General features: G+C 40.7%; 1 protein-coding gene across 2 annotated transcripts in view; it reads right to left on the bottom strand.

Moving 5' to 3' along the window:
- ABHD2 (abhydrolase domain containing 2, acylglycerol lipase) overlaps positions 1-14443 on the bottom strand; it is a 45125-nt gene that overhangs the window by 14636 nt on the left and 16046 nt on the right. For both annotated transcript variants that reach the window (XR_009759062.1, XM_061596010.1), the window contains exons 4-5: positions 4136-4311; positions 2045-2212 (exon numbers count right to left, since the gene is read on the bottom strand). Coding sequence is in view for 1 of the 2 variants with exons in the window: in XM_061596010.1 (XP_061451994.1) it covers positions 2045-2212; positions 4136-4311 (344 nt within the window). In the remaining variant the exon portion in view is untranslated. The remainder of the gene's footprint in view (positions 1-2044; positions 2213-4135; positions 4312-14443) is intronic.

Here is a 14443-nt window from a genome sequence, read left to right on the forward strand (position 1 = left end):
TACAATTCTTCTTGTGCATATGTTTTGTACACACTTTTGAGAACTGGACTGAAGACTGCATTTGTATGAACAACACTCCTGTACAGACATGGCCTGCAGATTATTTTCTATTGTCAATACTCTCTCCTTCAAAAACATTCATAGGAACCTAGGAAGTTGCCTTACGCTGAGACAACCATTGGTCCATCTAGCTCATTATTGTCTACGCTGACTGGCAGCAGCTCTTTAAGGTTTCAGATGTGGGTCTCTCCCAGCCCTACCTGCAAACGTTAGGGAGTGAACCCGAGACCTTCTGCATGCAAAACAGATGTTCTACCTCTTTACTACAGCCCTCACAGCTATTATAAAGTGATCCCTTCAGCTGCAAGGTTTGCCTTAATGCATTTCCCACTGAGTTCAAGGGCTCACTTTGGCTGCAGTGTTCAGAACAGGCCTGTGCTCTGCTACGGTTAAGCAACGTAAGATTGACTTCAGCGACCCTCTGGCAGCCCTTGGGAGGCCACAAAAAGCTATTGCGAGCCTCTCACATTCTTATTTTGAGGGGGTCACACACTCAGAGGAAATGGGGAGGGGAGATCTTGGCAAAACATTTGAGACCTCAGTTGGACAGTGGACTTCATGCTGGAGCTCTGCCACAACTGCCATTTCCTCTTTAGTGCCCATCCCCTTCACCCATCAGCTGCCTTGGGGCTGCTGCAGCTCAATTTCGATATTTCTCTTTACCACCGTGAGGCAGCATGCGCCCCCAACTATGAATGCATTAGCTTCATTTGCTTTCCCCTGACCTGGTTTCTCCTCTGGAGGAGCACGGACTGCCTAGCTTTGGGTGCGCTTGACGCTACCACCTTACCCCTTTCCTTTCAGAGACAAATGCCTTCCAAATAAAAAAAAGAGGGTGGGGTGGTTATGGTCAGACAAGATACAGCTCCCTAGCTAGGCACCAGAGCGTGGAAAAGTTACTTTTTTTGAACTACAACTCCCATCAGCCCCAGCCAGCATGGCCACTGGATTGGGCTGATGGGAGTTATAGTTCAAAAAAAGTAACTTTTCCAGGCTCTGCTAGGCACTCCCTGCAACATGCTCAGCAGGAACAGAGTTGGTTTTCCCAGTCCCAGGGAAATACACGTGTCATAGCTTGATATTGGGGAATTTAATTCTTCAGGGAGAAGAGCAGCTGCACAGTAGATTCTGCACCTTCATTCTTGAAAATGTTTTTCCAAGCCTTGTTTATTAATACCATACCTAAGCCTCAAAGAAACTGTCTCCCATAGGAAGGAGGGGCAGTACAGAGCATTACAACAACATTTTGGGTTGCTCAACAACACTCCCGAGGGTAGTAATATACTATGGTTATTAAAGAGCAGCCACACAGAAGGCTGCACCCCGGAGGCTTGAGATTCTAATCACAAACAATGAGATACAAGAAGTGACAAGAGCCAAGAGGCTCACATCAACTAAGGAGCCCTCTCTCTCTTTTAATAGATATCCATTTTTATGCTCACCTGCTCTCTAAAGCCATCTTGAAAAGTTATGCATCACTCATTTTTCAAGCAAGAAAATCTAAGTAAACAGACAGCAGCTGAAGACACAACCGCTATAGCATTACCATCTACACCATCTGTGTATCCAGCAAGCTTGTCCTCCTGGAGAAAAGTAGCTATCTCAATTGTCCTTTCTGCTGGTCAGCCCTTTCTGCTCTGTTATATATGGCAGATTATTGGTAAGATGATAGTTGTCTCATCTCATAAAGTTATCCTTTCCCTGCCATTTTTACTGTCCAACTATATGCAGCAATGCTTCCCAATATCGTATATTGGGAATTTTAGGAATCAACCTTTGGGGGCAAAATGTAGACTTAGCACAATAAATGCTTTTTTGGAAACGAGCAAATGACTCATCCTGCTTAGTGATTAGCAAAGATGGGCAGTTTCTATCACTGATAGCAGTCTTAAGCTTCAGAAGACACAGTGTGTTTTTATATTACAGGACTTTGTAAAGCCTGTAAAGCTGAAAGGGCAAAATGGAACACTCAACAAATGTTTACCGTAAGTGAACATGCGTGGTGAAGTCAGCTCAATGTTCGGCAGGGCTCCAAGGTGGTTTAACACAGCACATCGATAGCCATTCTTCTGGGCATAGTCAACGAAAGTGCGGATGTACTGCTTCTCACTGTGATTGGCTATTCCTGGGCAAATTACCATTGTGATATCTTCTGCACAATGCAAAAAGTTGGGAGAGGAGAATTTTAAGAGAAAGCAAAAGAATGTGCTAAGCTATATAAGTTTCATAGCACTTTACTCCACAAAGACAAAACACACTTCAGAACAAAGCTATTTTTGCTCTTCTGCGTGTATATATTTTGATCAATGTGTGGCGATGTATTATATGCTATGTTTATACTATCAAGGGAAATGCACAATAAGCCCTGTGCAATTTCAGAGTTTGTTTACTTAAGTTTTTTCAACTGACTAAGAGGAGAATTTATTTTAACAAGTTACTATAGGTATCACCCAAAACAATTTCACTGAAAGAGGGGATCTCAGTCTTAGAGCCCTTTCAACTGTGGTACATTACTTTGAAACTCTTCATAAATAAACCTTCTTTGAAACAAGCTGAGGTAATGCTTCACTAAAACTGAAGGTCTTTGAGAAGAATTAGAAAGAAGAACTTGATAAGAAAAGAAATGGCTTGCTTTTGGCTCGTCTGATGACTGAATAAAGGTCTGGATTTACACATCTATCTAACAAATATCCCTTTGGTCAGCAAAGCTTCCTTCTTTTGAAGATCAAATGAAAGCTGCTGAGCAGCAGGAAAGCAACTGCTAAGAACAGATATCTCAGTGTTGCATTCTTAAAAATGTCTCAAAAGTACATCTTAAACCTCTACAACTCATTGTATTGCTACCTACACTGGAAAGCAGTGCTTGGTAGCAAGAACCAACCTTTTAGTTCCATGTATGAGAGCAGAATACTTGGAACATCTAGCAGTAGCTTCCTATACACTAGAACATTTCCAAACTAGCAGAATCAACAGCCCTTTATACCTCTTCAGAAGGACAAGTATGTCATTACATTCTAAATTCCGGTAAATTATATTAACTGTTTTTCAACACACATACACACTAGTTTTACTGTGTTTTTAAATTTTTAACTGTTTTATATACTGTTTTATTGTGTACGTCGCCCAGAGTGGCTGGCTAACCAGCCAGATGGGCGACTAACAAATCTCATAATAAAATAAAATAAAATAAATACACACAAAGTTGTGATTAAGCCCATGTACAGAAGAGAAAAGTTCTACAGGCCAAACAGCCTGCTTTGATACCTTTATTCTAAGAATTATGTTATTTATTTAAAATATTTCTATCCCGCCCTTCTACCCTAAAACAGAGCACCTCACAATAAAATCACACACAATAAAAACTCAAAAAACATTAAAATAGATATAAATACAGTTAAGAAATCTGAGGGAGTGATATTAAAAGTGGACTAAAGAGGTAAAACTAAAAAAGGGGGCAATAAAATCAGTTTCAGGCTCAGCCTTCAGTCCCTCTCAAAGTCTCTCTGGAACAGGATGTTTTTCAAAGGTTTTTGATTTTTTATGGATCACAGGAATTGCACTTTTATGCCCATTATCTTAAATGGAAGTGTAGGCCATGAAACCTTGCATCTTATCAACTGGCTATAAAAACAATCTATTTTTTGTACATGATTCATAACAGCACTAGCTGCAGAAAGTGACAGGCCAGGCACAAAACAGAGGGCTGTGTCCAGTGTTCTCTGTTTACTAGTGCAAGGGCCCTTATGCTAGCGAACAGGTGAGTTTCAAATGTTGTGCAACAGAAGAATACAACGCAGCAGTTGTGCTAGTGGAAACTTATTAAACACAATTAACACCAACCTCCTTCTACATTCTCCTGTGCAACAATGTTCCGCTGGCCCAAAACATTTCCCCAATGGAAAAAGTATACTGTACTGCCAAGTGCTAACTTAGCGCTACATCAAATACCACCTAGAATATTTAAACACGGCCCAGGGTTATGAAATTAGTAGCTTCCTGGCCTACCAATGGTAGCAGTATAGTTTTCCCCATTTGCTCAAACTTCTAGTAAAAAAACAACAGCTGGTTGTCTAACCTCTAACACAGTTTTCAGCCAGTGGTTCAAAGAGGTCAAAAGTTGCTGTTGCACCATCTGACATTGTGAGGTACTTGCGAAGTCCATAAGGATGTGGCGATCTCACTCTTCCCATCTTTCCGTAAAGTGCAGTCTGGATGTGCCCACTCTTCCCCCAGATCAGAGGTGGAATGTACCTACAAAGGAAACAAATTTATTTGCTGTAAAACAGTAGGTCTGGTATTGAAACAAGGACACTTCCTTCCTAGGGTAGGATTCTGTGTTGTTTAGGAGTAAAAATAAGGAGCAGTTGCCCAGTAAGTGCCATAGGGTAACACGTATAGATTGACAGAACTATCCTACTGATCTGATTCCAGATATGATTTAGCAATCTCCGAAAAGCTCTCTGCTATAGAATGCTTATAAAAGCATTTCCTTTCAAAGGAGAAAAGAACATTTGTACCATGCTTATCAGGAAAGTGGTACGGCCTAGTGCCAAAGCAGATGGCCTTTTATCTCAGTTTTATGGTTCCTGGTGTATTGAAGAAAGGGGGAGGGGGAGCATGAAGATGATAGTTTTGTCTATATTAGCAGCACCAGTGCAGCTGCCAGAGATCAGCTGGTGAGCACTATCAGGCTGCCATGTTTAACACTGCATGTCAAGAAGCCTAGTTCATGACTCAAAAGAAATACATTCTTAGTGCCAATACAGACATTTCAAAATGGTGGAAAGAAAGTAGCTGTGGAAACCTAGCTTATGACTGTACACAGAACTATCATACATGACACTGGGGAATTCATCAGAAACTGAGATACCAATATAAAAGTATAACAAATATCTAAATTATAAGCTGCATATTATTCATTCAGTTTTATTTGTCATCTTTCACAAAGAGTATTTAGGTGACTCACAAAAGAATAAGACCCAACAAAGTTTAAACAGAGCAACCATCAGTAACTGAGCTTTAAAAAAGGCAGGGGGAAAACAGCAATAAAACACCACCACATACTAGTCTGTAGCAGCTGACTGTTTATCAGCAACTTATTCCCAATAATTTTCAGTAATACATGAACTACAGACCAAAGCAATACATTCCATAAAATGCCTTGGAGATGACATGAAATGGGTGCTGAAAAGTTACTAACATCATCCCTAGGCAGGCCTTGCAAGGGACAGCATCCCATAACCCGAAGGTCATAACAGAAAAGGCCCTTTCCCTTGTGGCCCCCTCTAAACCTCTCTTGGAAGGGGCACTTGGAGGAGGGCCTTAGATGATTGCCGAGTTTGAGTAGGCTCATCTTCAAAGAGGCGTTCCAATAGGTACCGGGATCCCACGTCTTGTAGACCTTGGCTTTCTGGAGTGGCTAGCATACACCAGTTCTAGGACTGCCATTTGACCAGTACAACACATAGGCAGACATGCTAACAAATAACCTTAGTAACGTGACCAACTGACCAGTCAAACAAATGTCAAATATTTAAAGCACTGACTTATAGGAAAGAGATCAAGAATTATGGTAATTGTAAGAGCTATAGTGGTTCTAGAATACTGCAGAGCCCAATCCCTCCTACATCACCCTTCCTCTCCGAGAGAGAATGAAATGATCTCAGTGACAGTCCTGAGCCCTGGACATTTGATATGTTTCTTCCTGAATCTTACTCCTGGTTAGACATGGCTGCAGTTACAGCACATGACCAGTAGGAAGAGTTAGGCCATATGGCTTAAATTGGGAAGAAAAGGGCAAGCAGGTATCCTGAAGTTTAAGGCACAACAGCAGCTAAATCATATTGTACCACACACCAGACTTATTGCAAATGTGTGAGCGTTTAATATTACTGGGAATAAGCTGATGATGAACGGTCTTAAGTAGAGAACCAACCAACCAATATTGCTTAGATAAAGTTTGTAGATCAAATAGTCAGGGAAGAAGACAGAAACACAGTGAGTTGCAGTACAGAGGTGCCTGCCCCTTTTAAAGTCATACACATGCCAAATCTTGCAGGCCTGGGATGCAAAAGGGCCCTCACTGTATTGGACATTGTGATACAATAAAAACTTGGGCTACCAGTTACACAGGGAATCTGTGATTTCATGGAATCTTTGACAGTAATCAAACAGGCAGTCAGGCATTGAAACCCTATCCAATTAATTCAAACACACCCATACATCTTTCATATCCTCTGCAACATTTGGTGTTAATAGAATTATTCATGAAAGGTCATGAGCATGATCTAATTAAACATTAAACACCAACAGTGGAAATACAGACCACTTTTTGGCGTAGGTTGGCTGTATCTTTTATTTGCATTGTGCCATTAGCCACATTAAACTGGTGTTCTAAATGCGCTTAAGAGCCTTGTGGTTTATAACTCCAGAATATGTAAGCCAGTAGCTTGGCAACTCCTACAATAGTAGGGCAAATGATTCATAAGTCATGTTGACTATGTGTAAATAGAACATACAGCCATCTAGCTTCAGTTTCTACATAAAGCTCATCTTCTTGCTATAGCAAACAGTGTTACTTTCATACAATTGTGCCACTTACAATCAGGTTACTCTGAAAAGGATGCCAGAGATGTTTGATAGCAGGAAACTAGTAGCAACAGAAAAAGTATTTCACAGGACCTTCAGATTAATGAGCGGCACTGGCATTTAGATTGCTTATTCTAATTATAATCATATGACATGACTTTGAAGTTTTGACACTTTATTAAGAGAAAAGGTTGAGTTATCAACAGCTAAATAGTTAAGTGATAGCAACCAAAACAATCAGGGTTTTATCCAATGTTAGTCATACTTATAGACCCACTGAAATTAATGGACATCACTAACTTAGTGATCCTCCGCTTGAGTAAAACGTACAACCCTCATTTCACAATTGTAGAAGACTGGCAAGACTTTAAGTTCTTTGTGATATAGGGCTGTATTCAATTAGCTCTTACTCAGAGTTGACCCCCTGAAATTAATGGACCGAAGTTAATCATGAACAGAACCCATTGTGCTACCTCTCATGAGCTGACAAGGACAGGTTAAATCCTTTACTATATAAAGCTGGATAAACAATAAACAAGATGCTGCAGTTACATTAAAAGAACTGAATATAAAGCAAAATATGAAGTGAAAAGAAGTTTGATAGTTATCAGAGTCCCTCCGAATAAATCCTAAGAACGTCGATTCCTTAAAAACATGAAGAAACAGTCTTTTGCATTCAACTGAATTCAGAGAAGCAAGCAGTTGTAGTAGTTACACAAAGATTTGTGAGCAGCAAATAAAGTGAAGAGCCTGTGACTTTGAGTAGGAAATAACATCTCAGAAAAATTAGCTGTTTTTTTCTGGAGTTCTAGGTGTTTTATGTGATCTTTTCTAGAATGCACTCCAAGAATACATACGCTAGAGGCAACCTGCGGGAGGTTTACTGGGGTCTGCAAGTCAAACAAACCCCTGAACCAAGCACTATCCATTCTGTTAAGGCCTCTCTACTCCACATCGCTGAAGCTAAGCAACTCCGGGTCTGGTAGTGCCTGGATGGGTGACTTCCTGAGAACCATGTGGATGCTGCCTTAGGTTCCAGGATGGAAGAAAGGCAGGATATAGAAAAAGGAAATAAATAAATAATGCTGATGACCAATATTGGGCATTTGCCTTGCATTTTGGGTGCTACAGCTGTTACATTAAAGCTAAACTTCTGCATACAGCACTCGTGATTGAAAAATCATGCCAAGCCAAAACAGCTCAAGGGCCAAAAAGAAAAACAGATAAACGAATATTAAGTATGCTGCACACCACAGAAAAATAGGTAACACAAGGATAGACATCAAAGAATAATGACCATTTTTTGAAATAAAAAACTCCTGTATCCCATCATTCTTTGTCCTGTACTCTGGGATGATCAAGAAGAGATACTGGCCCTCTTCTGTGTGACAATCTTTCAAGTACTATCATATCTCCCCTTAGTCTTCTCTTCACAAGGCTAACCATGCCTAGTTCTTTCAGTGTCTCCTCATAGGGCTTTGCTTGCAATCCCCTAATGATCCTCGTTGCCCTCTGAACCTGTTTCAGTTTATCCGCATCCTTCTTAAAGTGTGGTGTCCAGAACTGGACACAGTACTCAAGATGAGGCCTAACCAGTACTGAATAGAGGGGAACTAGTACTTCACGCGATTTGGAAACTATACTTCTGTTAATGCAGCTTAAAATAGCATTTGACTTTTTTACAGTCACACTGCACTATTGGCTCACATTCAGTTTGTGATCAACAATTCCAAGATCCTTCTTGCCTGTAGTACTGCTGAGCCAAGTATCCCCCATCTTATAACTGTGCATCTGGTGTCTTTTTCCTAGGTATAGAACTTTGCACTTATCCCTGCTAACTTTCATTGTTTTCAGTCCAATGCTCCAGCCTATATAGATCACTTTGAATTTTGATTCTGTCTTCCCTTCCAATTTTGTATTATCTGCAGATTTGATAAGCATTCCCTGCACCTCCTCATCCAAGTCATTAATAAAAATGTTCAAGAACACTGGGCCTAGGACTGCGCCCTACAGTACCCCAGTTTGAGGAGGACAGAATTAAGTGTCTTATTTATTTATTTATTGTACTTATATACCGCCCCATAGCCGAAGCTCTTTGGGCGGTTTACAGTAACACGCCATGATTTGCTCTACACCAACAGTTCTTCCTCAAAAAGTCCTTCCTGCACAATTTAAAGGCAGAAACAACTTTTCCTGTTTACCTCACCAACCACAGTGGCAAAACATTGATGCGACCTCAAGAGTTTCAGCAATATCTACACTTCCCTTATGAAGCAAACCATACAGCATCCTAAAACACAGCTCCTCTCTGCTTCATGCCTGTTCTCATAATAAAGATTTGTACTACAGTTTTCCACTCTCCAAACTTGCATTTTGCTGGTGACACAACACAAACAGTGCAAAGCTGTACTGCAGCTGCACACAGTGACATTTGGTAACAGATAATTAATGGTATTTTCATTCACACAAGTGTCATTGGGGAGTGGCCAGTGAGCAGCTTTTGCTATACAGCTGATGGACTTAATATTAATCCTCTTTTGGTTTTAGACAAGCAATAACCTTTGCCCGCACCAAAGGTCACTTGCCTCCACTCCATGATAATAATATCTTAAGAGCCTTTCAAAAGCCGCCCCCTCAATTTAATTCATATCCAGTTACAAAGAGTCACACAGGAAATGGCCCATGTCAAGTGACCGAAGCACTTTGGAAATAACAAGGAGTTTGTACAACACTTCTCGTGGGAAACGCACAGCACCTCATCCTCATGTGCCTTCCATTGTCTCACACATAACCAAGGCATTTACTGATGCATAAGTATGGAAAATTTGTCTTGTTTTAGTGTTAGCATTATGCTTTCTCAACTGCATTCCTCTGGCAATCAACTACAGGGGAGCCTCTCAAGATCATGTACATGGAAACAATACAAATATTAAAAAACCCTGCTTTTCAGCAACACATCATCTCAATATAGGAAACCAGCTGTCTAACATGTATTTCTTTTCATATTACCCTGAAAGCTATTCCAAAAGCAAGCAAGCCCCATTTTTATTTTCTAAAGTTGTATCGTGCCTTTCTAGCAAATTGCACACTTTACCTTAATGGAGAATGTAAAAAGTTCAGCTTGGACCATTATCCATTAAAATATTTTATCAGAGCTCAATACAGAAGTATTGTGCTGTGTACTATACCAAGAGGATTAAAACATTTTTATCAAGAGTAGTTTGTAAATTCCCCATCTCCATTATTGCTGAATGATTTGGAACAATGATAACAAATACTTAAAATTAATGCAAGTGCCGGTCATGCGGGAAATGAAGTTAAGCCTCATCAATTGTGCTGTGTTTGTGCCATTATTTTATGCTCCTTTTCAGGAGCCCTGTTGCAACAGAAGTTGACTTTGTGGTTTAATAAAGTACAGTCTGACATGTGTTTTTTACCCACTTGTTCCAGTAGTCCTTTAAAATTAGAGATCAAGCTAGAAGAGGCATGCAAAATCCCTTAAGTCTCAGCAAGGTCCTTGGAATTCCACATGAAACACAGTAATTAAAATTCCATACATTTTGTACAGAGTTTAACAGCAGATAGCTACTTTACAACCGGATTCTATACACATTTCCTTAGCAGAAAAGGTTCTCTGTGTTCAGTGCTTGCTCCCATGTGTCAGCTCTACACTGCATCAGCAGTGTCAGGGGGGGCTGGAAATTCCTGGGTCTTTGGCAGGGAAGGAAAGTCCTTAGCCAGCAGTCGGGTTGTAAATCTGCCAGGCCTATCCGAAGCGTACTTGCCGAGTCAGAAGTCCAGAAGCGAGGTCAGTGGAGGTCCGGGATCAATTGCCAAGGAGGTCAGTCAAAGAGATGCTGCAGGGAAACTAGGTCTACACAAAGCCATGCCTGACATTGCAGTCAGCAACAGGCTGCAGCCAAGGTGTGCCTTATGAAGAGCAGGATGGACAGCAGGTGTGAGCCCTCAGCGTTTGGGCCTTAAGGAGACAGGCCTGCCTCTCTTCTGCCTGACCTTCTGCTGTCTACGTTCTGCAGGTGAGGGGGGAGTATCCTGTTCACTGTCTGTGTCTGGCTGCAGGGCCTCTGCTGTCCCTGGGGTGCTCTGCAGCTGAGGGGCAGAAGGAGCTGGATTCTCAGGAGGCTCCTCCGTGTCTCCTGCTGCTCCTGGGTCTGCTGCTGTTACTCCCGAGTCGTCCTCATCTGAGGAGTCCTCTGACAGGGCCATGACACCATGTATATATTTTTTAAAAAGTTATGATGCACATTAAAATTATATTCTAAAGAGCCCTCGTGTTCAGAAATCATCAAGACTGAATGGTTTAACAATCAATGTTTGTTTGTTTTTTTAAAAAGTTATATTTTAAAAAACTGAATTGGATTTTTTTAATCAATTCACATTTTTGATTGTAAACACTACATTTCTCTTAATGAATAACTAGGCTAATATTAAACAAACAATCTGAATCCAAGTACGTTAGTCCTACAGTTATTAATCTGACTGGAATCAATGCTGATACCAGATACATAAAAAGCCTCCTTTGGTGTAAATTTGATCACTCCTCAAATACGAATATTTCTATTCTACCCAGTGAAAATAAAATAAACTGTTCAAGTTTGCCAGACTAGCCGACCTTATGTAGATATATTAATCATGGGCATTTAATTTTGTCTTCTACCTTATTTTTGTGAGGGTGGGGATGGGCCAAGGTACAATGAAGCAGAAAGTAACAGTACAGTAACACCTCAGTTAACGAAGTAGATGAGTTCTTGGACATGACTTCTTTAACAGAAACTTTGGTACCAGAGGTAGGAATAACATGGAAAGGATAGATTCCTACACTACCAAAAGAAAAGAAGTTCAACATATTTCAACAAACTAACTATATGCATGTCTGAAATAAAATAACCAGGTCAGGTAAGCCTTGCATACAGACCATTTGAAGGTTCTGTACACTAGAGCAGGCAGGCAAGGGGCATCCACCACCACCCTGCACTCCATGATTATTCTCTCTCTCTCTGCGCCATCCTTCCCTACATTCGAACAGATGCGTCTGCAGTAAACAGTGCTTCCAGGGCACCTGAAACACTATTTACTGCGGAGGTGCCTGCACCATCTGCCAAGGAGCACCATTCCAGTCATACACGAGGAAGCTGCCTGCAGCAGCCACAATCCAGTAGACAAGGAGCCACATTCTGACTATGTCAGAGTGTGCAACCCCCACACACCCAAAAAAGATTTTGTTAAAAGGAGCTTCTTTCCTGGAGACGTTAACTGAGGTATTACTGTATTGGAAAGAAGAGAAGACAAAATTGTCTAGGAGGTAGGTTCCTATATTCCTACACGTAACCTCACAAACTGTTATGTAACCATGGTTACACTGCACATTCTTCTAACATAAGCTTAGTCGCTAATGTTCATTTCACCTGTGATATCATAATAAATACTTGCTGTCCAAATTGGCTGTCATTGTAGGATACAATAGAAGGGAACCTTGACAATTTATTACTTGCTCATTTTCAGGAGAGAAGTAGGCAGAATGGAATTTTTCTTCTATCCTGAGAAAGGCTGGGCTAGTACTCTAAAGACCAAAAAAGTCACCAATTTTGTGTGCAAAGAAATGAGAACATAAAGCAATGAAGCATGCACGCTAGTAGTAATGGCAGCTGTAGATATCAACTTGGAAAATGTTAACAATCTCAGGTTTTAGTGTCTCAGAAAGGTAACTGCTCAAGGGGATGTGGGTTGCTTATAGAGAGCCAACAAAGAAACTAGAAAAATAGGAGTCATTCATTAAACCATAATGAAATGTTACAATGAATAAGAGACTAATGCAAATAGGACAGGAGAAGGATAAGACAGATAGCTTTGTAACAACAATTGCTAAAAGAACCCACACCATTGTTTGATCTTCCTGATGGACAGCAGACAAATCATGGTTTTGACAGAGCTTGGAAACGTTACTTTTTTGAACTACAACTCCCATCAGCTCCAGCCAGCATGGCCACTGGATTGGGCTGACGGGAGTTGTAGTTCAAAAAAGTAACGTTTCCAAGCTCTGGGTTTTGAACTGGTCAGCCCCAAATAACCAGAGTATGCACACATGCTCTGGTCTAGACATGAAAACAAATCATACTTCTGCTTTACATCCGAATCTAGCCAGAATGATGGAGGAAGGGGGGACTTTTCTAGACAAGTATTTGCTATATAGCAAATTCAGATGTTTGAGGTGCCTTTCATTCAAGAACCCACTCAGGTTACAGTGGCAAACCGCTGTAATCAGATTGTATTCCAGGTTCTGAGGAAGGAGAGATGACACAGTGAAATTAAAACCCTCTAGATGTTAGTAAAACTTGATAGTTCAATTATTAAGTAGCAACTAATTTCAGTTAGACAAAACTTATCCACTTGAACACCGAATCCAGAAAGTGAGAAGTGTTCAGGAAACACTATAGAAACAATTCTCTGAAGTGACACTTACAAATTGCTACTCCTGACAGTCAAAACACACAATTTTTAGCATTAACACAACTCCCAGAACATTTTTAGTATTCATCTGAAAAGACCCAGATTTTCTGAACAGCGTTTTAGCAAAACATGTTTAGTTTTCACCAACTGAAATTATTCTTACAATGGTGCCTGGAAGGGTCAATATGAAGGTTTTCATATAGATTTTGGAGATTCTTAAACTTAATGGTTACAGTATCTACTAAAATGATTTCCAAGATGACATTTTGACAGGTTAGCTCCTGAAGTTCATATAATCAAAAAGAAGTGATTTCAGTTACATAAGGAATGCTAAAAAGAACCAACTTTATTACAGAATCTAACCTGAATTGCCGCAGCTGCACTCATAGCTTCTTAAATAAAGCGCCATGACACCACAGATATGTACTCTTAAGTGCACATTACATTCCTGAAACGACTAAACAAGCCCTTGGGAAGCATTACAAGAGGGTAATGAAAGGGGATAGCCTTGTCCATTCCCATGTGTATTCTCTTCTTCAAGCTGCCTATGCTAAAGATTCTATCCATAGACACCACCTCTTCACATAAAGAGGTGACCATTGCCGACATCTCATTTACCACCTTTCCAGAAACAGCTCCACAGAACACAATCGTCAGGTGTTGCTTGGTTGGTTACCAAGACCTGAATGTGAACAGAATGCTAGGAGAGATGCACTTGACCATCTCCTCACCTCTCCTGGATCATAACATCAAGCAGAAGTAGGTTGGCTAGCTGCGTCCAGGAAGCTATAAATGACTTTTTATAAAATGAGACAGCCTCTCTGGACCCTAATGATCCCCCCTAAACTATTGGCTGGTTGAAAATATGCCCTTTTGTGGTAAGATGCTCAGGTAGGTGGTTGACATGCAACTCCAGACACTCCCGGATGATGCCGGTTAACTGGATCAATTTCAGTGCAGTTTCTGGCCTGGCACTGAAATAGCTTTCATTGACCCAAAGAATGATCTATGTCAGGAGGAAGACAACAGGCGTGTCCCTTGTTAATTCTCCCAGCCTCCACAGCAGCAGCTTTCAGTATTATTACCCATTATATTCTTGTAGATTACTTATCCAAGGTAGAAAATGGAGGCATAGTCTTCCTTCCCTGATGGATCATTCAAAAAGGTAGAGGACAACTGTTCCACCCTATGGCAGTTATGCTATGGTGTGTCTTAAGGTGCCACTTTGTTAACTATGTTATTCAATATCTACAGGAAACTGCAGGGTGGTTCTGGGAATTTGAGGCGAGATGTCATCTAGCATGCTGAGGACACATGATTATTTCTT

This window comes from Rhineura floridana, chromosome 14 (assembly GCF_030035675.1).
Source record: "Rhineura floridana isolate rRhiFlo1 chromosome 14, rRhiFlo1.hap2, whole genome shotgun sequence".
In the NCBI taxonomy this organism is placed as follows: Eukaryota; Metazoa; Chordata; class Lepidosauria; order Squamata; family Rhineuridae; genus Rhineura; species Rhineura floridana.